At 46.0% G+C, this 24262-nt stretch overlaps 7 protein-coding genes across 7 annotated transcripts; 2 read left to right on the top strand and 5 right to left on the bottom strand.

Annotated features, from left to right (window-relative positions):
• Positions 1 to 1233: 1233 nt before the first annotated feature.
• On the bottom strand, positions 1234 to 2198 carry AOL_s00007g94 (uncharacterized protein; the record flags this gene model as incomplete). The annotated part of the gene is made up of 2 exons (XM_011119995.1): positions 1234 to 1386; positions 1446 to 2198. 2 exons carry the CDS (start codon positions 2196 to 2198, stop codon positions 1234 to 1236), a joined length of 906 nt encoding a protein of 301 aa, XP_011118297.1.
• Positions 2199 to 2442: 244 nt separating this feature from the next.
• On the bottom strand, positions 2443 to 3920 carry AOL_s00007g93 (uncharacterized protein; the record flags this gene model as incomplete). The annotated part of the gene is made up of 2 exons (XM_011119994.1): positions 2443 to 3760; positions 3796 to 3920. 2 exons carry the CDS (start codon positions 3918 to 3920, stop codon positions 2443 to 2445), a joined length of 1443 nt encoding a protein of 480 aa, XP_011118296.1.
• Positions 3921 to 3975: 55 nt separating this feature from the next.
• On the bottom strand, positions 3976 to 4350 carry AOL_s00007g92 (uncharacterized protein; the record flags this gene model as incomplete). Its single annotated transcript, XM_011119993.1, has 1 exon — positions 3976 to 4350. The coding sequence occupies one exon, from the start codon at positions 4348 to 4350 to the stop codon at positions 3976 to 3978; it is 375 nt and encodes a 124-aa protein (XP_011118295.1).
• A 3296-nt stretch (positions 4351 to 7646) lies between these two features.
• Positions 7647 to 11159, bottom strand: AOL_s00007g91 (uncharacterized protein; the record flags this gene model as incomplete). Its single annotated transcript, XM_011119992.1, has 1 exon — positions 7647 to 11159. One exon carries the CDS (start codon positions 11157 to 11159, stop codon positions 7647 to 7649), a length of 3513 nt encoding a protein of 1170 aa, XP_011118294.1.
• A 4221-nt stretch (positions 11160 to 15380) lies between these two features.
• On the top strand, positions 15381 to 17219 carry AOL_s00007g90 (uncharacterized protein; the record flags this gene model as incomplete). The annotated part of the gene is made up of 5 exons (XM_011119991.1): positions 15381 to 15910; positions 15974 to 15993; positions 16049 to 16072; positions 16132 to 16619; positions 16674 to 17219. 5 exons carry the CDS (start codon positions 15381 to 15383, stop codon positions 17217 to 17219), a joined length of 1608 nt encoding a protein of 535 aa, XP_011118293.1.
• A 617-nt stretch (positions 17220 to 17836) lies between these two features.
• AOL_s00007g89 (uncharacterized protein) lies at positions 17837 to 18940 on the bottom strand (the record flags this gene model as incomplete). The annotated part of the gene is made up of 1 exon (XM_011119990.1): positions 17837 to 18940. One exon carries the CDS (start codon positions 18938 to 18940, stop codon positions 17837 to 17839), a length of 1104 nt encoding a protein of 367 aa, XP_011118292.1.
• A 3585-nt stretch (positions 18941 to 22525) lies between these two features.
• Positions 22526 to 24043, top strand: AOL_s00007g88 (uncharacterized protein; the record flags this gene model as incomplete). The annotated part of the gene is made up of 3 exons (XM_011119989.1): positions 22526 to 23002; positions 23083 to 23646; positions 23732 to 24043. The coding sequence occupies 3 exons, from the start codon at positions 22526 to 22528 to the stop codon at positions 24041 to 24043; spliced, it is 1353 nt and encodes a 450-aa protein (XP_011118291.1).
• Positions 24044 to 24262: the final 219 nt, after the last annotated feature.

Below are 24262 nucleotides of genomic sequence, written 5' to 3'. Positions count from 1 at the left end.
TGGCCATTCATCTTACCAGCCACATGCTGTGTAAAAGTGTGGCGAAATTTATAAATTTAGAAATGATTACTTGGCCTGCAAAAACGAAATTTAATTTAATTGAGTCATACCTACAGCTCAAAATCTATCCGTCCATGGAGCCGGTATTCGAAGTCGCGAACTGAGCTAAAGCCTGAATCAATATCTATTCTCCAGATCTTGATATATTGTGTTGTGCGACCTCATTTGGCTGCATCCAGGTCAGATCCTTGATTATTATCGGGACAAATATCTCAGCCTTCTGTGGTATATTCCAAGATAGTATAGTCTGAGTTCTTTGGATTATGTTGCACCGACGCCAAGGATTTGTGCAAGGCCGGCATGTTGCATGCCCAAGGTTTTCCATGAGATTCTAGCTCAACCAGGATATATCAGGCGTGCTTTTGTAACACGCATGATAAATACATCGAGTTACATTGGTGAAATACTATTCGTTGTATAGAAAAATTCAAGTGAGGGGATCTTCCTCAAAGAACGGCGGGCCTTAGGGCGACACGCGGTTCTCTCGTGATGTATTAATTTCCGCCTTCTTTTTCTTCCAGCCATAGTAATGTTGTACAAAAACCGAATCATGATATACACACCACTCGGGGAGTCGAATCGTACACCACAAACTAGCTCTACTATCATACAGGGATTGTTTCCGTTGGTATACAGCTAATCAAATCACATGTTAGGAAAATCTATCTTAGAGGGGAGAACGGGTACATTTTTTTTTCTTTTTGCCAATATACGCGCGCAGAATACTCCGAAACAATTGAAGTCGATGGGCAATATAATGAGACCGATGAAATACCTTTGAAATGAAACCTTTCCAAAATAAAACAATATGCAACGCTTACACCGTGCGGGAAACCATTAAGCCTGCCAAAAATAAGTAAAAAGCATGTGAGGTTTTGAAGAAACAGGAGGCATCAAAGCAATGTAGCAAATCGGAAGAAATCGATTAATCATGAAACCAAGCGATAATATATGGAAAAAAGATAGGAGATAGGGAGTTGGTAATAGCCAATTGGGTATTAAAGAGGATGTTTCAGTAGAAGGAAATGCCGCGAGCTGCAAAATGATAGGAGGGATGAGAGAAGGGAAAAAAAGTAAAGGAATGAAAAAAAGGATAAGGAGGGGAGAGGAAAGGAAAGGAAAGGAAATGAAAAGAAAAGAAAAGGCAAGGGGGAATAAAATAGAATGAAGGAATCAAAGAACGTTAGAAAACTGGGATCTAGCAATGGAGCATCGTGGACACCTGGAATGAGCTGGGTGCTCGTTTGAAGTGCATTCAGACTCCTTCCCAAGGTTCATAACGTAGACGAAGTTTGGACGGTTTTGTGCGAGATGCTGACATTCACACTGTGGATAATTCAATTAGCAAATATCGTCAACGATTTAGGGATAGATATGGAACTTACGCATATCCAGAAGTCAGGTGCTACGGGCGATGAACCCAAGGAAGAGGCGCTGAAGGGCTCCACAGGACCAAAGATATCCTTGATAGGAGGTAATTGCCGTTGTTGATCCAGTATTTCGAGTTCATTATCTAAAAGATTGATTTCCCTTTCGTAATTTGTCCTAGCGACTTCTAAAGCTTTAGATGTCTCGGCCAAGTTACAAACGGAATACTTAACCCAAAGCCGGATATCTTTCTGTTCTTTGTGGAAATGGTCGGCAACATGATTAACGCGGATTTCTTTCCCACGTCTGCCAGTCATTTCTGTAGGTATTGCGATGAGCTTTGCGCAAAACCCGCACCAGAAATTATCTTCAACGTAGTCAGTTCCGTTGTGATGCCTCTGGAAAAAATCTTTTTTGGTGTCTTCGTTGATTCCGCCATCGAGAAGAGTCCAGCTCGTGACAATGGCTTTGTGGTGCTCATCAAGATGTTTTTCAAAGTCTGATTTTAGAGCCCATGCACCACGACAAGACTCGTGGGGACCGCCTGGGCATTTGTAAAATTCGCTTTGATAGTGTCTATGTTCCTCGTGACGGCGCCAGTCATCTTTGCTACCAAAGCGCTGTACTTCGCTTCGTTCTTGCCAATGGAATGTACAAAAGAATGGTCGACGGTGTCGCTGCATGTGTTTCCTAGAGCGAGTTAGCTTTTTTGGTGCCTTCTGAAGTGATTGTAGTTGCCTATAAGGCTTAGATAAATGTATTGGGGGCATGGCAAACTGTTCATGATGATATCGAAAACGGAAGGAAGGGTATTGACGTATATAAAATATATCGCGGCCTTATACACCGCATTCCACAAGGTGGCCAGACTTTGGTTGAGGCCAACCTTGATAAAGCTGGCGACGGAAGCCCAGCCTCAACAAAAACAAAAACAAAAAAAAACATGCATGAGGAACAAGGCGGATTGAACAGTGATATCATCAGACAGGGGATAGTTTGAAGAGGATCAAACAACTAATTGGCTAGGAGTACATACTTCCATTCAGATTTTTTTGTAAAGGTCTTGTTGCATTTTTGGGTAGTACATCGGTATACTTCCGCGACAGGCTCGGTGTCCGTGGCGACGGCTCGAGGGGTAGGCCTTAAATCCTCGATTTTTATGGTAGTAGATTCCGCATTGCTCCGAGGAACACTAGGTACCACAAAGTTGGACGCCTCGTTTCGGATGGGCTCTTTACCGTCCCGATGCGGCTGAGGGAAAAAGCTATTCCCGGGCCCCTCGAGTCTGGTCGGCGAAGTTACGCTTATGGGGGTCAACGGGCTGCAAGCCGCCTTAATTTCGGGCGGAAAGGCCGGCGAAGTTACACTAAGAGAGGACCTGGAAACTACAGCTGCTGCTGAAGGTGCAGTGGAAAATACCTCTGAGATCTTCGTTTGTGCGAGCCGGTAGCCTCTCGAGAATCCAGCGTCGAAACCAAGGAGTGCAAACTTTATGCAATCCAGTCTTCTCTGTGATGAAATTTCTGGATAACGGGCTTTGAGCCCTTCAGACGTTAATTTCGTGGCAACTTCGAGCTCGTCTGTTTTTAGATCCTCGAGAAATCTCAGGACCCATTCCTCATCGACGTCATGACCCCGAGACTGATTTGTCCCGTTATTCTTCACGAATTCATGCATATTTGACGAGTTAACAGGCTGAATTTTTAACTCCGGGAGCGGCTCCTGCATTTCAGGCACATTTTCCAACTCATGCGCCGGGATTTTTGGGGTCAACATAACAACGTCTCGAGATTCTTCCTGAGGTGGGTATGATTTTTCTTGAGGTAGTTCGAGTTGTTGGTTGTTATGTTCGATAGCCCGGCTTTTTCCCTTTTGTTCGACCACCATCGAGTCTTCGTCATTATCAATATCGTCTTGTCCAGTCGCTATTTGTACTGGTGTTCTAAGTTCAACTCGTTCGCCTTGCGCATCCTCGATAGTCTCATCGATGGACGTCGGATGTATCGAAAGATCGTCTGAAAAGGGGCTTGATTCACCCTCGGGACTCCTCGAGGGATTTTTGTCCGTTTGGGAAAACCCTCCGTTTGGATTTCTAATCTCATCTAAGAATTTTTTGTCGTGAAGTTGTAAAATATGCTGGCGAAGGTTGTCTCTGCGGGAAAATGCTCTTTTTGGGTTTGACCTGGGACATTCCGCTACCGGGCAGACGTAACTCGCAGAGTTCTCTCCGTGAACCGTATCGCGATGCCGAGTAAGATCTTTTTTTGTATGAAATTTCGCGTTACAATCTCCGCATATATGCGAACGCTCGCCATGTATCTGCTTATGTTTACTGTAGCAATAAATATTAGATTTTATTCAAATTACGCGAGTTGATTCCACTGAGATTTACCTAAGACTGTTTTTGCTTGGAAAGCTTTTTTTGCAAGCATAACATATATGTTGTTTACGTATTGGCGAAGAATTGGAGGCGTGTGGATTTTCTGATGCATTAATATATTTATCAGTATTTCGCTTTTGACCCAGACCTAAGAAATAGAGAGAGTTCTAACCTGAACTAAAAGCTATCGGAGGGATAGGGTTTTTGTCGTTTGGATCGTCGACTGAAGATATTAAATATTTAAAAGACGGTAAAGAACTAGAATTTTGTCGAAGTAAAGGTGGATGGAATTCCGATCTGCCGCCATCCAACGGCTGGGTTTCCAAAGGTCCCGAGGTTGGACTTCCTAAACTTTCCGCGATACTTTGACTTCTTGCATGATTACCGGAAGGGCCCGTTGTACCGATAACTTGAGCCGTAGGCTGGTTGCTTGCAGTCCAAGCTATAGCTGGTGTATCCACTATTTCCCCTCCTCCCTCCGCTTCCAAAGGATATACACCGGCCTCCTGTGGCGACTTGACCTGTGAGTTCATGGGTTCCATCCATAACAATATTCACAGGTCCTTTCTTGAAAAGGTTGAAAAGAAGCTCTAAACATTTCCAGAGTACAAGTTAGCGATTCAGTGTCTTTCACGAGGCTGCATTATCTTCAGAAGAATGTCGCGACCCGTATACGATGCACAATAGATGTGGGGTTATTAGGATCAACGAACTTTCAGCCGGATACGGTGAATTAAGACAGCCGACCTTGAGGACCGCCTGTCTATCGAGCCACTATTACTTGCGGACTATTTTTTCTTGCGTTTGTGACTATAAGCCTGCCATGGTTAGTTTAAGTGTTTAATCGAAGTGGCATGCATATAAATAATTCAGGATCCAGGAAACGTGCATGCACAGTCTAGAAAAATGAAAGAAAGAAGACCGGGCTTTTTAATCTAGCATACCTTTCGAGTCTCTCTTTATAAACTCGCACTAGTACCCATCTGATTTTTCACAGAGTTCTAAATTTTGATCCTTTCTATCTTGTAAGTCCCAATTCCAAAATACTTCACGTCCACGTAATAGTTTTCCTAGCAACTAGCCTCGATATCGTTGATGGCAAAATGCAAACAGGGGAGAAAAAAAATCACTTTTAACTCTGAAGGCCGCGTCGCGGCCTCGGCGACAACGGGGCCGCCTTTTATAAGACTCGCGACCGACCTAAATCACTTACCTCGAATCAGGCGCCTGTTACTAAGCCGAGTCCGAAAAACTTCAGGCCCAGGTATGTGCCGATACAGGTAGTTATGACTCCCACCGAGTTAGCCGCAGGGTGAGTCTATTTTGTGGATGCGTTTTGGTGAATTGACAAGCTGGTTTAGTTGGGTGTCAAGTTTATGGAAATATTCAGCGGAAGAAGAATCACTTTCCAACGTGGGCCTGACTGATGGTTAAAGGCATGCCCGTCTGCATCCTTTTTGCGAGACCCCGCCCACCCATTCTTAACACTTTCAGCTCGACGTGTTTCCGTTCAACTGGCTTCTCAAGGTTCGGCGGACTAGGCTCGCCTGGAACCAAAATTTTAATCTCTCGATACGTACTAGAATGGGCTGCCCCCCGAAATAACCAGCTGCGGCATAAGTTTACGCAAACGTCAGAACGACAGTCTCAACGTAATGCTATTCGAGACGTTCACATCTGATAAATATCGCAAAGGCTCAAGGGGGCCAAATCAGAAGAATTCGTCTTGAGAAACTGGCCTTACGCCCACCAGCTGCCCGAGTTTTCTTCTCCCCATTTCTATTCAATCTTTCCCTAAAACAGGTTTCTTTTTTCTTCCCGATACCTGCAGGGAACAAATGAAGAGTCTACTTTTTGGACAAGGGATTTAAGATGTCAGGTTAGCGAGGCACTATTCAAGGCGGCACTCGCATCGGGTTGGAAGTTCCATTTCCTTTTTTTTTCTTTTTCCCGGGTGTTAGGAGGAGAGCTTTAACGCCTTTCAAATATTATTTTCTCTCCTAGGCCCCCCTGGGTGTATCTACATATGTATGCCGTCCGGCAGTCAGGCCCCATTGTTTGGCGTCTCTTTTGATTTGCCACCTAGGAGAGTTTGCCCCGAACTGAATTTAAATGACACCCTTCCTTCGTGGAACCTTGATTAACATGTTTCGCCAACGAAGAAGGCACCGCAGGCGGCCTTCCTCCTGAACTTTCGATCCGACGTTACGAAATTCGCCCGCGTAAACTCCGACAAAGTCTGAAAGGAAAAGAAAAGAAGAAAAAAACTTATATATAGCAACTTACCCAGCTGCTGACTATTATTGTCACCAAAGGGTAGGTAAGGTGTGCGAATGGGCAGTGGCAGTGGACTCGAAAAACTACTTCAAGCTGCGACCTGAACGCCGAATCCGAATTGCCATGTTTCTGATTTCGGTCCGGCTGCGGGCGAAAACTAAAATCAAACAGGCCTGGATCCAACGAAGCACCAGAATCCAACAAACCACCAATCACAGGCCAAAAAAATCTCAGTCGGAGGCAAAGATAGAGGTCTGCAAGGTCTGCCCCTAAAATCACCCAGACAGCTGGAGAAAACTCCCATGACGTTGATCAGTGAGCAAGTGGAGACAATTATGTACTCGCCGCCAATATCCGGGCCGGGGTTTGGGATTGCATGCAAGTGTCATGTATGTATGTATTGCAGGTACTAGCAGGTACAATGGCGAAAACCGGCCAGTATAAAATCTCTCACGACCTGTTCAACCCCCTTTCTGTGGAATTCCGTCTCGAGTGAGCTCCTGATTCTCCCAACCATTCGAGAACACACTCCATTTGATATTACCTTTGGTCCGCCTGAAATCGAGGCTACATACTCTATCTGACAGTAGTAATACAATCCAACAGTTCATGTCGTATAGCATGATGTTCTACGGCATTCCTCGTATCACATCTAATCCGGCAGGGAGGGCCTAGTTGCCTTAATCGGACGAGTACTACCGTCGCAACAAACAGCCGTTTCTTCCAAATATCCTCCCGGCTGTGATAGGTGAGAAATATATATTCGGTTAGAATGTGTCTTCTGGGTATGAGTGTGGACAAGTAAGAATAAATTTAAAAAGAATTCACCACTATACATGTAGGAATCCTCCCACCTTCATCGGCGACATTACTTGCCTAGTTTCTGGAGTGCATCAAACAGTCGCGGATGCAAAAACCCGAACCTTCCTTAACAAGTACCCCGTTAGTTGACGGGATTGAAAGAGAAAACTAGATAATTGTACGTCTACTAAGAATCTGCATGTGCTTTCAAACAGAAAGTCAAACGTCGCATATAGACCGACACAAACGAGAATTTCACGAGAAAGGAATGTGATGTCAAACAAGGCAGCAACAAGACCGGCTGTAGGTTGACGTTTGGTAACTGGCGGTGCAATGTTAACATAGCGCTTGCAATCAGATGTGCGAAAGGATTAATCATTAGACCAATTAAGACGCAAACAACCCCATTCAAAAAACTAACGGCTGGACAGGAAAAGGCTTGTGAAAATGAAATAAGGATAGTATCTAACACGAAAAGGAAAAAAAAAAGAGATAGTCTGACAGAAACAGCGATAGGAATAGGATTTTTGACAAATGTTCGGAACCTTGCTGTGTGTTGTCAACTGCATGTCAGCCTATGCATGCGCCGAGCTAGGCGTGAGTGTGATAACCTGCATTGAGATCAGACCAGGCGACTCATATTTCCGCGACCCTTCACGAATGCTGCAGGATCCTCAGGCCTGAAAGTGTCATCCATCGCGGCTGACAGCTGCCAAATTTGCAGCCGGAAAATCCACCTTTTTTTGATGGGGTTTCTCGATCACCATGGGTGGTGGTTCGGCCAGTTCATGAATCGTTCGGTTTCATCCTCACCAGACTGCTGACCCCCTTGGTTCCAAGCTCCGTATTGACCCGGATTTGTTATGCCCAAGCCCGGAGCTACTATGTTGGGATTTGAATAGCCAAGGATGCCATCGTGCCCACCTATCCCATAGCCCATGTTGGGTTGCATGCTATAGCCCATAGGATTTTGTTGCTGTGCATGTTGGTGCTGGTGCTCCTGCATAAGCATGTTCAAATCAGTGTGCATTTGGAACTGAGCCTGAGGATGTAGCGTCGCAGTAAGTGACGGATCCATCACATTCGTGTAGATCCTATCTCCGACCACGTCTCCATTTCTTTGTGGTGTGGCATGCGGTGACGGGTAGACGCCCTGAGGAGTGGGCCTGGTTGGCGAATAGATAGAGGATTGGTGAGGCGCCATCCCCACATACATACTTTGGAGGTCAGGTAAAATAGGTGTAATATTTCCTGGCCCAGCAGCTGAAAATGCTGAAGGATTATACGGCGTAATTGGTGTTACCGTCGTAGAATTGCCTCGCCGCGTGCTTGCAGGACTTAAAACAGCATCCTCACCAATCAAAGTGATCACGGGCAAAGATATCGCTTCCATGTGTCTAGCCAAATGAACTGTCAACTTCTTCCAACTTTGCAGTCTGCACCCGCAGAAACGGCAGGGCTCAGAAGTGGGTTTGTTTGTTGTCTCTTTATAGCAAGCGGTAACGATATCCCATAATTTGTTAACTTCATCATCTTCCGTGCCACCTTTGCCTTTCTTCGTGCCACGCGCCCCGGCTCCTGACTTCGTAGCGCCAGATTTTGTCGCCTTTACTTTGACCTCTGGCATTTTGTGCTCTCGAACAAGATGCTGAACGAAATTGTCTTTCCTGTAACACTTGTGGTTACAATCAGGCAGATTGCAGGTCCACCATTCCAAGTGTCGGTGTTTTTCGTTTTCATGGCGCACCCAATCGGCTTTTCTCTTGAAACTTTTGGGCTCTGTGCAATCAGGGAACGTGCAAGTGAAAGGTTGGACATCCTCGTGGACGTGCTTGGTCCAATCAGAGGGCTTCGTGAATTTCTTGACTTTGAAGCAGAGTGTACATTCAAATTCCGCGGGCAATCGATGCACAGGCGGCATCGGGACACCGGGGGGGAACTGGGTCGCAGTTACCCTTCCATCTGTACTAGGGACATCCTCGTCATCTGAATCATACTCTTGCATCGAGTATGATGCGTTGTTATTAGGGCTTTCAAAAAGGCCGACGGGTGCGTTGTTCTCCTTTCCTTGATTGGCGACGGCACCGCACTGGTGGTCATTGGTGCATTTACCTAAAGTTTGGACGGTGGCATGATGTTTGAGAAAGTTTTCCTGGAGTTTTCTAAAACGCTTCACCTGTTCAATCGCAATCCTATCGATCAACTTAGGGTGCAACTGTGGATTGAGTTGGAGACAATGTTTTGCGAAGCCAGCTCGGTTAGGGGTTATTTTATCGATAGGAATCTTCAACTGCGGAGGAGCCGTAGGAATGGGATCTGCTGGAGCATCCTCTTCATCTGAGGCTTCATGTTCTAGAGGTTCGAATGGTGGGACGCTAAGAGATCCTTGACTCTGATGTCTACCAGTTGTTGGTGATATAAATCCTGGAATACCAAACTCAATCTTGCCCTTGCTCAGCGAGCCGAGCCTCTTGATCTGAGGCGACATTGGATTACTAGAGCTAGCAGCTTCACCCCCACCGATTGACATTGACAAGCCAGCCATGCTAGCAAATGCCGAAGTTGTGTCCTTTGAAGGATCAACATCGCTTTGCTTCCGCTTTTTCGAAAGCTTGCGTGTTAAACTGCTTAGCCTGCTCGGCGAACGTTCCCTTCCAATTTTTGACTTCTGACTGTCTTTCCTTAGAGGCTTAGGTTCCTTGGACGCCTTATCAGAGAGATTCTGAAGCGCATGGAGTGCAGCATTCTTATGCTCGTGACCTGCGCTTGAAAACCTCTTGAGGACGTTTTTGACTTCGAACAAACTGGGTTTTCTATCTTGGTGAGCGTGTGGTCTTTGCACGACCGATAGATTTTCTTCATTAGGTCCAAACGACATTCTCTTGAATAAACCATCCATCTCTCCAATGGAGTATCGGCGGCTTCGCATAGTACCAAATGTTGCCACTCGGCTAGCAGTTTCAATGTTCTCATTGGCCCTCTTCCACCTTTCAATTGCTGCATTTGAGGAATTAGGCTGTCCGCGTGTGACCCCCTCTCTGACATTGAGCGTGGAGATCGGCTTTGGTGGATCATGCCACGGCCCAGGCCTATAGAATGCACTCGGATGTGGATCGCTATTGACCAGAGCCATCTCCTCTTCTTCTGTCATCCTTTGGATGCTGTCGATATGTCTCGGCGGGTGAATATCATCGTCGCCAATATGGGATATATCCGCAAATCCAAGTTCGTTTTCTGGAATCTCGGGAAGTCCTTCCTCATCTGAAGTATGTCCGTCTGTGCTCTCTTCCTCGCTATCATCAAACAGTACATCACCCTCCCCACGAGGTGTCCCATCGACCGGTGAGTATCCGCTGGGTTCCTCGAGTTTGAACGTTTGCGCTGGCGCACCCTGTGCTCCATCGGCCGGTTCGTTAGAGGCGTCCATCTGACCGACACTTCTGCTCCTTGTTCTATTGGATTTAGGGGCATCAAGATGCCCAGACCCTTCACCAGAGAGCCACCGGAAAACTTTCATATGGTTCTCTGATTCCTTAGCTACCAGTTCTTGATCTCGAAGGCTTGGAATTTCATCGTCTGTCGCCGCTGTGTTTCTCCCGGCCGGAAGAACCCGGTTGAGAGTGGCTTCATCATCGCTAGCTCGCTTCTTAGTACGCCGACTAGATTGGGTAGCATCGTGATCATCAACCGTGATATCGGGATTAGATATTATAGGTAAAGTAGTACTAAGTGGTTCTAGAACGTTAGGTCTGTTTTGGGCATTGATACTGGCATTTGTCATTGCTGGGCTCGGGAACACATTATCGCTAACAGCAACCGTCGGCGTCAGCGAAGTTTGTGTCATCGGTTGGGTGTTATTCCTTGATGGGGGCTCATGTATAAAATCCTCAAAATTAGTATCTTCCTCTTCCGGCTTTGGGGTATTTATATCGAAAGGTATATCTTGATCGTAGCCTGGCGTAGTGCCGGATGAGAAACCATGGGACGAATTAGGAGAAGACATGGAAGTTTCGAAATAGTTATGAGGAGACATGGAGAAGTCGGAAGAGGACGGGTGATTCGAACTCGCATTTGATATCGACGTTTGCATGGGGACCGCAGAATTTGGGGTGAATCCACCTAGCTCATCGGTATCGTAGACTTGTAAAGCCGAGTTTCGTGGAGTAAACTGCTGATTTTGTGGGCTGAGTGGTCCTCGTTCGCCTGTAACACTAAATAATGCGGCGAAGGGGCGCCTTTTGGACGATGGTGATTCCGGGTTCCCGCCAGCCATTATCGCAAAATTGCCAATGAAGTTGAAATTGTGGCGCCGTATTAAATCTAAAGGGAGTTGATGTGCCTATAGTCCAAAGGCTTTACGAACGGATGAAAATGTGAAGATCACTTTTACTATTGCGTTGCTTTGATTTGAAGCAGCGTCGCAATGTTCATTCGGGGCAGGGCGAAGCTGGCCGTTGGTTAGCTGACAAAGGCTTAAACTCAGAACAAACAGAGTTTCTCCCGAAAAGCTTACCACTGAAATAAAGCTATCAAGGTCGTGCGAGACTCGCCGAATATACTTTTAGACGGACTTCGAACAGAGCGAGACGGTCGCTTGTCGTTGTCTCACGGTGTTAAGACTCGGAGAGAAGGCAAGGACTCGATCCGGAGAAAAAGGAGGGGGAATCAAGAATCAGTAAGCTAGCAGGCGGGGCACTGGCAGTGTTTTGAAGTATCAGCAATCCAAGGGCTCAAAGTGCTCAGCGACAGTTATGATAGGTAGGTCAAAGGAAATGGACAGATTCCATGATTGCGAAGGCTTTTCGGCAGGTTGGAAGGCAGACTCTTGTGGGTAGGCGTGATGGTGATGGGCTAGCAGGATCGAGAAACGGTTTGGCAGAAACACAAGCGAAAAGGCTGGGCGGATGAAGTGCTTACCGCTCAGTATTATATTCGGTAGACCGGCCACGTTGGGTCTCGAATCAATCAAGAAAAGTGAGCTAGCGGGGACGGATTACGAATGGGTCTTTGGGTGGGTGGGACAGCTCTCGAAGCTTTGGACTTTGCAGGCAAAGCGTGGAAAGGAAATTCAGACGGTACGATCAACGACCTTTTGCGAAGCTAAGGCAAAGCAGACGGCAGAATATCTCGTATGATGATATAGAAGAATTGAATCTCAATATATGCTGTTACAGCGGATTATCTCCCACGCCCATTGAAAAAAAGCTTAGCTATGGCCCCGGCTTTGTCTCTTCTCTAAGCCACAAAGCCGCAGGATGATGATCAGACTGCTGGAAAGCCTTCCCCAAACTGCAAACCCGGCCCAACTTCAATGTCAGTCTCTCTGATGCATGCATGCTAGTCATTCCAGTGCAGTCTCTCGACTTGTGAGCTCATGGAGGCCCAATCAAGGTAGAGTGGAAGAGAGTTAACCCTCGGAATCTTCCATGATCACAGGCTTTAGCGAGAGATGCGATGAGGCTTAGCTCTCTCTCTCCCACCATAGGGCTGGCGCGAGGAATTGATGCATCTGCGGTGATGAGTAAGAACGCTTTTGAGCGACTCCAATCACTTGCAATTTCAGCTTCTACCTCCCCATACGGATGTTTTCCCCCTCAAAGTCCCCTATGTGAATTTCGGCGAGAACGAGTTTCGTCAGCTTTGTCCCATGTTAAAAACCCGGATGGAGCGACACGCACCGACACAACGAGACGAGATTTCTAAAAGTAAGTCGCAGTCCCGGAACAACCTCACGAGGAACCAATACCATCAATGCATTGTGAGATTTCACAGCTGGTTGAACTCATACACCCGACCCGGCAGAATATCCCGACCGGAGGCATATTAAATTAACCTGCCTTGCAGAACATGAACTTAATGACTGGCAGTTCGGTCTTGGCGATGAGCCACCCTAGTACGTTTGTGGCTGGGTCAACATCAAGTGACGCGGCGGTAGCATCCTTCATGGAAGAAATCTAGTCGATACGACATGTAACTATACTCAATTTTTAGCAGTTGTCCTGTCGGTTTGAGGGGTTCTCAACCAAACGGATGAAGAGAACGACATTTCGAATGCATCAGGTTGTCGCGATCTTGACGGCTCCATAAATTCCAAGGCTTAAGGTAATGTTGATGTCGTTGATTACGAGACCAGGTTGGGTGCTCCTTCATCAGAATGTGTTGTGTGTGGTGGTTATGTTGTGCCCATTCGCAACACATTCGACTTTCAGTGCTCCCTCGAGGCTCCCAGCTACGCGGTAGCTACCTCAGAAGCCAGCTCTCTGTGGTATTGATCGATATCCTTCCTCGCAGTACACTCAACGACCTTATGCTCTATACCTTCTACTCGATTCTATATACACCTCAAAGTACTTTTGTCTCCCCATGCCTAGATAGCCTCACTTGACAATTTCCCATGCGATATATCATTGGCTTCTTAGCATTGACCGACTTAAACTACGTGATCTCGTCCTCCTGCTCAACGGAAATCGATTCAGGAGATACAATACATGTATGTACGTAGTACTTAAAAACAAATTTATTGTTTCGATCGAACGAGCAAGGGGGTTCGCATCGATAAACGGATATATCATCTTTCTAATTAATTCGTTCTAACTACTGGGGTATCTATCAATTTAAAACATCCAGGTATATGGCAAATGCAAGCATTGGGATCGAAAAGGCTCTAACTTTTAAATTTCTCAATTAGCGCGGTATAGGCACGGCGAGATCGGAAAGTACCGTACATGGTTGAATGAATTTATATCTAGAAGACTAACTAGAAGACATTCGATACCAAATTACGTCTCTAGATCGGACACTAGTGAATGCTAATCTAAAGCATCGGATATTCGATCGATCCTCAACATATACTTAAGCATATATATACATGGCACCGAAGATATATGGATCTTTCTTATAAGATCTTATGCATCAAACAGATTGCTGACACTTACTCACCTATAAAGCTGCCTGATATCGCGGCCGATTTAACCCCCATCGACGGAAAGAATGTTCTCTTGGTGTTCTAAACAGCAATCGAATCGTGAGCTGACCTAATGCATCCAACCCTAATCACGACGCATGCACACCACTGCACTGCAGCCTGGACGTTGATATTCCACGTGTGAATAAGGTTTGCAATTTGGAGTTAAACATCGGGATTTGGAGCTATTGGGATGGTAAACCTGGCCATAGCACGCGACCTTTGACCAAGTCTATCTCCTCAAAACGAATCCAGAAACCGGAGCCTGTTATGGGTTCAATTTCGAGATAGACTACTAGTCTTTGAAGTTAATTGGGATGCAGGCAAACCCCTCGCGGTAATACTGATGCTGCCTTGTCATGGCGTTCTGATTGGCATTGCAAAAGTGGGGCACACCTAGTTTTATCTTGAGACCTGCCTGAAGAAGTCCCCGTTCACGACACCCATCTCGCAACCATTTCTCAGCTCCAAAGCACCATAAATCCTGCTAGGATCTTTTGCGGGCCTGCGAGATACAATACCATTTATCAGAATTATATTCCGGCGAGAAAAGGGTTCAACAGGAATATTTACCACGTTTTCTATGAATCTCAAAAACCAGCTGAATTCGATACTAGCGCCGTTCCCGGTCTTCCGTTTGCCAATGTCCCCTCTCCAAGTTATGAATTATGCGTGCTTGCGAGCTTGGTGCCGTCCCGAACCCCCTGTCAAAGATAGCGCCACAAACTAGGTTGCTATCAGCGCGCAATACACACCTCATCTAGCCTGCAACTTGAGATGCTCTGGAAGGGAACTGTAGCCGTTGAAGTCTCAGCGAACTGTTCCGGTGCCCTGCGGGCTCAAACATTCGATTTCCTGGTTGACGGATGACTGTCTGCATTGTCGATATGGACCCCTTAAATGATCGAATGAAGCCGCCAATTGGCTCCTCCCCGCAGTATGTATGCCGTCCTTGAAGCAAATGCGGTCAGGACCCAATATAGCCATTCAGAGACATAGTGTCTCAAATTCTTGGATTTCTATCTTGCCGATAACGTGGCGCGAGGTCCACAAAAGGGCTCCACTTCCTGCTGCGAACCTGATTTCTCTCTTTTGCGACCAAGGCAAAAGTCACACAATCATACCAAAGGAACCCGTCGCATATGCAAGTCGATTCCATCTGGGCGACTTAATGTATCAACCAGCAAAGTTATATAAAATCACTCACGTGTGAGGAGAAAGGGTTAGGCCACCGAGGTCTCAGATAGCTCCCGTCCTCACTTCGCATCCGAGGCGCCTCGAGAGCTGCGCTGAAGAGTAACTTATAACACCTTCCTATTTCCTTAGCTACCCCGTTCGTCCCATTTTCTATGTTCCCAAAGCCCACACCCTTGGATGTCACAACTTGCACTCCGATTCCTCCTTGGCTTTTCACCTTCTTTGTCATGTACGGTATTTCTGACCACAGCTACTGATCGCCATAATATGATTAGAGGTGCTGTTTGATTATACCCTGACGACATTTCAACACACACATTCGCCTCACCGACGATGGTTTCAATACCGCATATAGCTGCGAGACAGCTATATCGCGAAGATAATGACCCGGCACCGTATAGGACAATATTAGCGGATAATCCGACACTGCTGATAACATGGTGGGCTACTGGATGTTCACTCTTTGTCATCCTTATCCGCTGCTTTGGCCGCTACGTTCGGACAATGCGACTATTCAGAGACGACCAGTGGATGCTACTCTCTATTATTCCGCTCTTGATCCGGCTTTCGCTCGCCCACGTTGTGCTAAAGTATGGGACAAATAACACCCAATCGGAACTATTGAACGACGAAGAGATAAGGCGTAGAGAGGTCGGAAGCCAGGCTCTTTTAGCAGCACGAGTGTTCTTTGCCATCTACATTTGGATACAAAAACTTTGTATCACGGAATTTTACCAGAGACTAACGACCCAGTTTTGGAAGGGAGTCTATGATGTGGGCTTGAGGGTCGTTCGATGGGGTTTGCTGGTTACCTTAGTAGGATCGATAGTATCCACTTTCGTTGAATGTCAACCTTTCAACCAGTAAGCCTATCCCCCCTTCAAAGCTATTTAATGTATTCATGCGCTAACGGTTATTTTTTATAGTTACTGTAAGATTTTCAATAGTTCGAATTATAACCTATATACTGAGTATATACTAACATGACTTTAAATTATCAGGGCAAGTCGTGCCAGATCCTGGACGTAAGTGGCCAGAAGTCAGATAAGATTCGAGGAACACTCAAAGCTAACAAAATACTTAGCGGAATGTCGGAATGGTGGTATCCCGCTTTATGTAACAGGAGTCTTGGATATTTTCACCGACTTTGTCCTCGTCATCTTCCCGATCCCGGCGATCGTATACTCGAAAATGGCCAATAAAAGAAAGGTCCAACTGATCGCCCTTTTCTCTCTTTCTTTCCTTCCAATATCTGTTGCCTCTGGACGTATCCCTGCCACGATAGACAGGAACTATTCGCAACCATTCCGCACTCTTATGGGATCGCTTGAAATTCTTGCCGCGACATTCGCTTCCAACGCCTTAATTCTGTCGAGCTTTCTCCGAGACAAAGGCCCCAAACGTGCCAAATTCAAGTCTAGCAGCGAGGCAGGAGAAAGCAGAATTGGACGAAGTATCGCTGCGACTACTAGAGGAAGAAGCGAAGCTGGTGCCGCTTACTGGGGCAGCGACGAAGACCTTGTGCGAGATACTGGTTTTGCACTCGAGTCAGATATAAACGTAGGCCCTCACGTAAGCATTGCCAGGCATCCTCTCGGCTCTTAAACATTCTAACCCCCCAACCAGGACCGTCCGCCATCCCGCCAACCGCCAAATATGTCGAATCTTCCCAAGAAATCCCCATCTCCAACAACGGGACCCACTCGGCATTTTGCCTCCTTATCAAATCAGCCTCGCGCTCGTAGCAATACAGCAAATAATAACAATCACAACACCCGCAATATCAGTCCGACTCTCAGAGCACCCCCAGCGCATTCCACTTCGGCTAGCGTGAGAGCCTCAAACTGGGGATTCCCGCTGATGAGTAACGGGCTAGTGTTGGATACATCACAAGGAATTGCCGTGACCACAATCGAAACGCACTATTCACCCGCCGAGGTAGAGATCCCTGGTGGTACTGACCAGGCGTTTGAACTAGGGCCCGTCCCAGGAGCCAGAGGCGTCCATACTCAGATCAGCCCGAGACATAGCATAGGTGGCGGTCTGATGTCCGAACCAGAAGGTCGGACAAGTGACTCTTCCTCCCGCTCAACAAGTAGTCGGGATGGAAACCCGAATGAGAGAAGTACAACGTCCGTGAGTTTTAGAGATGTTGGTGGGCTTCTAAGGTAGTCTGTTGTTTTTAAATTAGGTTGCATGTGTGGTATATAATTTTTTGTAATCCTTCACTTAACTTTTGTCTTCTCTGTATAAACACGTAGAGAAGAGATAAATGGTTAGATGTGTCAACGATTTGTATGGGTAAATTGCTTCTGTATTTGAAGGATCTGGAAACTTGAGCCGGAGTTGAAGCTACATATGGGTCCGCTTAATTATTAGTTCTCTGCGCGCAATTACCTAGTGCAGCCAGTTTCGTGCTGTTTTAGAAACCTACTTGTATATATATACTTCCGACTATATGGGTTTAGATTGGGTAATAAAGATATATTGGTTATATATATACAAAACACCAAGAAAGGAATTTCTTGGGGGTTCGTCGCTGTGCACATGGTTTTCTAATTTTCTAAGCCACCAACAATCCTAAAAAAAATCTCTTGCGAGACACAAATTGAATGATATACAAGGATCCCGTCCTAGCGAAGAATGAATGTACAGAGGACGTTAGACATTACACAAATACATACTCCTTCGTGACACAAAAGGTGAAAAGAAGCCAATATACGTCATTGAATTGCCCCCCCCCCCCAACAGCCAGACCGACCGACACTAGGTAACATGAAGCGAACCATTTACCTAGGAGCGAAGCCGGTAGCAGCCTCAACAATCTTCCTAATCTGTGCCTCAGTGGAAGCGCCCTTGACTCGTCCAACTTGTTGGTCATATCGTCCAATGATGTTAGGAACCGGGGAGTAGTTACACTTCAAGTACAATCCCATACCATGAGAACCACAGTTTCTAACAGCACATCCAAAGCTCTTGACATCCTTCCAGACCATAGCAGTCATATGACCAATAACACCATCGCTATTGCTCGGGTTATCGAAGTTATAGTTGACAACCTCATTAGCGTACCATTGGCGAAGAGCTTGGTCTTCGGGGTTGCCATTGGTGTTATAAGAAATGTTTTCACCAAGCCCCTTACGCTTGGCAGATGGAGTGTGTGCAAAATCACAGTTTGGAGTGTTTTCTTCGGCGAGTTTGGCAATGCTGGAGTCCCAGGTGATTGAACCGGCGCCTTCGTGGAGAGAGCGAACAATGTTGTGGGCGGCAAGAAGGTATGGTTTGATTGCGGACTCGGACATGAAAGTGCCGTCTGGGCCGACGTTGCGGACCGAAGATCCCCTCTCGAGTCCAGTGGATGAACCAGCTGGCATAGTTAAATAGCTCGTTGGGGTATCATCTTCATATGATGGACTATTGTTAGGACTAGGACTAGGGCTCGAGCTCTGGTATCCCGAATCTCCACCAGTAGAAGTCTCATCATCCGTTATGGTCGGGGTAGTCGTGCTATTGTTCTTCGATGCACCATTCTTTCGACCACCACGGTTCCTGCGACCACCGAATCCGTTGGAGGTAGTATAATTATTCTTTGATGGACGAGATGTTTGGCCATTTGGTGCCAGATAGTCGGTGGGGACTTCGTAACCGGCTGGAGTCGGGGATGTTTCATAGGAAGCCAAAGTTATAGTCCTGGTGGTAGAATCGATGGTGCTAGCTCGGTTCTTGCCCTTGTTGCACTGCTTACGCTTTTGGAGGAGTTCTCGGAATGAAGAGCGCTTGGAAAGGTCTCTTTCGTATTGAACCGTGGTGCTCTTTCCTTCCGCCTGTTGGACGGGTACCGCCAGGGCAGAAGTGACAGCAAGGCCAACAGAGATGATGGTTGAGAAACGCATTTTGTAGAATGTATTTTGTTTTTTTTTGGGCTGAAGATACTCGGAAAACTTGACGAAATGAGATGTAATGAACGTTGAGCCAACCTGGGCAATAAGGAATGAGTTCGTAAGCAAAAAAAAAGAAGAAGACAGAGGAAGATTGATAGATGAGGAAGACCACACTCCTGGTGGGTTGAGAGGATAGTTAGATAGAGAGGATGAGGTGAGTTTCAATGCGCCTGGCGAACTGAAAAGAAAAGCCCTATGATGTGGAGAATAGAGCCCCATTTTATATTCCACTCATACTTGTCGTCTAGATTGATTTAACTCACCCTCTGTAGCTAAGATTGGAGACGGTTCAGTAAACCTAGGTAGAACCTAACTTAGGCGGTAGCCAGGTGCATCCTCACAGGCGGCTATGGAAGCACGGACGTTTCCACGAGGGCAAATTTGTTCAGTATCTGGAGTTTCGGTGGCATCCTTTTTAGGAAAAGTCCCATTGCGGCATATCGACGTTAGATGTTGGGTTGAAAATAGGACGATTGGGCGTAGATCTTCATCAGAGAACGTGATAATTGGGAAGAAGTGAATTAGTGTATTGCTACCTAGGTACCTTAGAATAGGGGCAAGGCTAAGTACGCTCCCCGTGCGCGATCCTTTGTTGGGATACATCCAATATTGACTGTCTTCGTAGACGGTGAGGGCTCCAACCGTTTCGTGTATCGCCCACTCCGGCAAGATGTTACCCCCTGGCAAATATATCAAGAAACCCGAGGGCTTCTAGAGCTGTGTCGAAAGAGTCTAAAGGAAAGAATTGACGGACAGAGATGTCCACCAGTTGGTACCATTGGCGGACGGCGGACGGCAAAAGTTGGGTCTCTTGACTGCATAATCGCTTAAGAATAGCTTTATTCTCACGATATCTATGCCGCAATTGGCCTTCTCATTTGCCGACCCGGTGAGACCAAGAGCCGCTACAGGAACCATTGTTCTCCACCGCCTTCCTCTTTGGTCGAACTCTGGAACGAAGATGCGGCTCGCCCTTGTTGGACTTCTTGCGTTGCCCTCCGGCACCACAAGATTTCCACGTCGTCTTCTAATCCGTTTCTGTTCTTTCTCCAAACGATGTCTACTTCTTTCTTAAATTAATGTTCTCCGTAATTCCAACTTATTCTGAGCCCGACTCAATTATCTGTTTCAGTATACGATATTCGAGGTTGGGCGTGGTAGAGGGAACCGAACCTCGGCTGCTCAAATCCCATTGTATATGTATTAGTATGTATACATGCACGGAGTAAGCTGTACACGATCCCCTTTAACTTTACAATTTGTTGCGTTCAAGTGGATAAGTATATAGACCCTCAGACTCTACCAGTGTGAAGAAGCGCGATAAAACCAGTAGAATGATGCCAGGAAACCGTACCAGCTCTACTTTTAATTGATCAGGGGCTCTAACGTCGGAGTATATCAAAGTTAGGTTTGTATTTACCTGTCGGATGTGCATTTGGTGTCACAGTCAGATTGTGTTGTTCATAATACAACAGATTCAACACGTCTTATGTCTTCTGGAGCAGGCGTGTCTTGAAATGCCAGCCGCGGACCAGAAGGTTCCCTCCATAAACTGGCCCTGGGCTAAGAAAACACTTCTATGATAGGGTTGCCGTATTTCTGGCCGGTCGGACTTTTTGCGATGGTTCTAGAAGTCTTAAGACTAGTTGCCACAAACTTCTAGGTGCTGGTGCTGGAGTAAGGCTTTGGGCGATTGGGCTACAACTCGACAGAGGGATCAATCGTACTATTTGGTTTGGAAGCAAACTTGTGCCAAAAAAAAAAAGAAGGAGGGAGAATCGATTAGGAGATGTCTTTCTAGCCTCGTGGCTTCGTAGTATCTGATGGTGGAGGAGAAGGGAGGGAAAGTAAAAATAACAAAAAAATATAGTTTATGCGTCCGCCGGGAATCGAACCCGGGGCCCATCGACACTGAACTGGATCGGAACCCAGGATGGCAACGATGGATTTTACCACTAAACCACAAACGCTTGTTTTCTGATGACCGAACCTAGACCTGGATGATTATGTACTATCTCGATAATTACACCTTTCCAGAAACTATAGGGAAAGATCCTGATACCAGTCCATATCCTAGAATTGAATTACCATCTATTTTTACCCACATTAAAGGAAATAACAAGATTGTGGTTCACTTTACACTAGTGTTGCTGATGGATCGGTATTTGCCAGATTGATCATGATCATAGGTTTTGCAAAGCAAGGCTTAAGCTTCGGTGTGTGCACTTGGGCCTGTCGGTTTGCGGGCACAGGTTTTCGATTGACGAATATTTCTGACTTGGCTGACAGGAGACTTTCGATCTATGATCCTATATTTAATATTTCTAGGCTGCATACGGCCATACATTGAATATCCATATTTAGATACTGAATATGATAGTGACTGAAGCTTATGATTGTCATGGCGCGGCCCAACGATCGTATCAGGCTTTTGGGCACATATAATATATCCTTTAAGCTGTTGGAACCAAGATATTAACTAGTATAATATGTATTCCTAGTATATTTTTCTAGGCAGTTCTCTGAATTGACAAGAAATCGATTTAAATTGCAATTGAAGGGCATCCATCAATCAGTATCGTAGTAATAGGAACTAGGTAAGGCTCGTTTAGCCGGCCGGCTATTTAGCACGTGCAGCTCGGTTCCAAACTTTTGTTTTGCGAGGAACATTCACAAAGATTCCACCAATGGAGATCTGGATACATCTTCCTTCTAACTAAAAGGCTTGTTGATGGCCTGATGGCATAGCTCCGTTATTCTTCTTCTGGTGAAGCTTCGATCTCATTTAGCCGATATTCTGGAGTTACAATATTGAATTCACTGTTTCTGTATGAGAAACATCGATACCGTGGAACATGCATTTAGCCGGAATTCAAGCAAGGGGCCTCCACACTTATCCCCGCATTCCATAAATACTCGCTTCCTCGGCATATTCAAGCATTCTCTTTGGTAACGGCAACTAAGTACTTATTCGTGATGTAATAAACTGGTAGTGTATTCTACTCCGGATTTTTCCCACTCTACGGACGGAAAAACTAATGGCAGGCCAGCTCCCGATCCCAAAGTCTACAAATCTTGGCGCTGTAGATCCAAGCATTGGCATTCTGAAGCTCTTCATAGACGTGAGAGCCCTTAACTCAAGTTGTCCACACTCAGGATATGCAAAAACAATGCTTTCATAGTCATAGGTGGGGCTAATATATGGAGCACAGGCGCCACATTGTGTTTTATTTTTTTGGCCCTATTTCGCCGTCTCCGTTTCTATCCACTTTACGATATCCTATTCGAACGTTCACCGGAAATAATTTTCGCACCGCCAAAGTTTCAATAGTAGATCCTAGGGTTCAGCGACATGGAAATAGTTTCTGCGGCTGGGCATGCTCGTAGCATGGGCCCTCAAGCCAGTGCCATGGCCGCGGATTGTATTTAAGAAGCGACCAGGGACGAGGGGGAATTCTAGTCTTTTGTTCGACAGCAGCGCCGGCTCATCAGGGACACAATCGATATCTCAAAGCTCTCTGCCGCAAAATAGCAAAGATGGTTGCTATGAACTTGCTCCCGATCGTCCTTGCTACCCTTGCGGTGGCCCCTACAGCCTTCGCTTCGCCTCTTGAAGCAACTGCTCTCGAGGCCAGGGGTAGGACGCACAATGGAAAGGAAACAACTGATAGACCTGTCGTCTTTCCTTACCCATTGAACACAGGAAAGAAGTTCAAAGAGACGCCAAGGACAACAAAGACCTGTTTTGTCGATGCCCTTGGAAATGGACTTGATGATGGTCCCAACATTCTCGCTGCGGCAAAGAAGTGCAACAATGGCGGCAAAATCGCCTTACTCGACGACCTTTATATGATCCGAACGCCTCTGGACCTGCAGTTAAACAAGGTCGATATCGAGCTTCAGGGGACTTTGAAGTTTGTTGACGATATCCCGTTCTGGGAGAAGAATAGCTTCAAGTACGAGTTTCAGAACTCGTCCTCGTTTATCCAGATCGGTGGAAAGGATGTCAATATCGTAAGTTTTGACAATTGTACAATAGCCGTCTATGTGAAGCTCTGTTCGATAATATCTAATCAATTTTCATTGAAATTCAGTACGGAGGAGGCACTATTGACGGTAACTCCCAGAAGTGGATTGATGCACATGCGGCGAACAGTTGGACGTGGAGACCAATCTTGGTGACTTTCTTCGATCTCGACAATGCCTACATCAGTAATATCAATTTCCGCTACAGCGCCAACTGGTACATCCTTGTTCATACCTGCAAGAACATGATATTCGACAACGTCAGCATTGCCGGCGGCACCACCAGTAAAAACGAACCAAAGAACACCGATGGTTGGGATACTTATCGATCCGACAATATTGTCATCCAACACTCAAAGATTGACAACCATGACGACTGTGTTTCATTCAAGCCAAATTCGACAAACATTCTCGTCCAAAGTCTTGATTGCAACGGGTCTCATGGTATTTCCGTTGGATCTTTAGGTCAATATCCAAAGTATTACGATATTGTTGAAAATATCTATGTTTTCAATACTACCATGACGAACGCGACTAGTGCTGGCAGAATCAAGGTCTGGTCGGGTGAATATGCGAAGCCCCCCTCGTGGGTTGAGGGTGGCGGTGGCGGTCATGGTCGTGTCTTCAACGTCGTAAGTATCATTTCTTTTGCTAAAGCGCCTATACTCTGTCGATTCGATCAGTAAACCCTAATTGTTATCTGCGATTCCAATACAGACCTGGGACGCCATCCGCCTCAAGAACATTGACTACGCTATCGAAATTACGCAATGCTACGGCCAAAGCAACTTGACTAGATGCTCCGAAGTCCCAGCCACCTTGAAAATCAGCAACGTTCTGTTCCGCGGTCTATACGGAACCGCAAGCAAGAAGTACGACCCTCGAGTGGGAAGCTTAGTCTGTGGCGGGCCTGAAAATTGCAACAATATTTACGCAAGAGATATCAATATTCAGCCCCCAAGCGCGAAGAGTCCTACTTTCACTTGTAGAAATATGGACCAATCGCTTCTTGATATTCCATGCGCTTGAGGTGTACTGCCATATGATTTTGAAACGTTGCGCTGGAATCGGTGTAGTTTAGATTAATTTATAGTGTCTTGTGCACCGACCCTAATATAATAAAAATGAAATTTGTTCGTGAAGGCTCGAACAACGTACGGAACCGTCTCAAGTAGCCAGTAAATAAGCGCGCATAGGAAAAGTTTATAATTTAAACTAGTTCTTAGAAACAAATTTTATGAAGCTATA

Source organism: Orbilia oligospora, assembly GCF_000225545.1.
Source record: "Orbilia oligospora ATCC 24927 unplaced genomic scaffold scaffold00007, whole genome shotgun sequence".
NCBI lineage: Eukaryota > Fungi > Ascomycota > Orbiliomycetes > Orbiliales > Orbiliaceae > Orbilia > Orbilia oligospora.
Note: the sequence above shows the minus strand (reverse complement) of the source record. Positions and strands in the feature narration are given on the sequence as shown.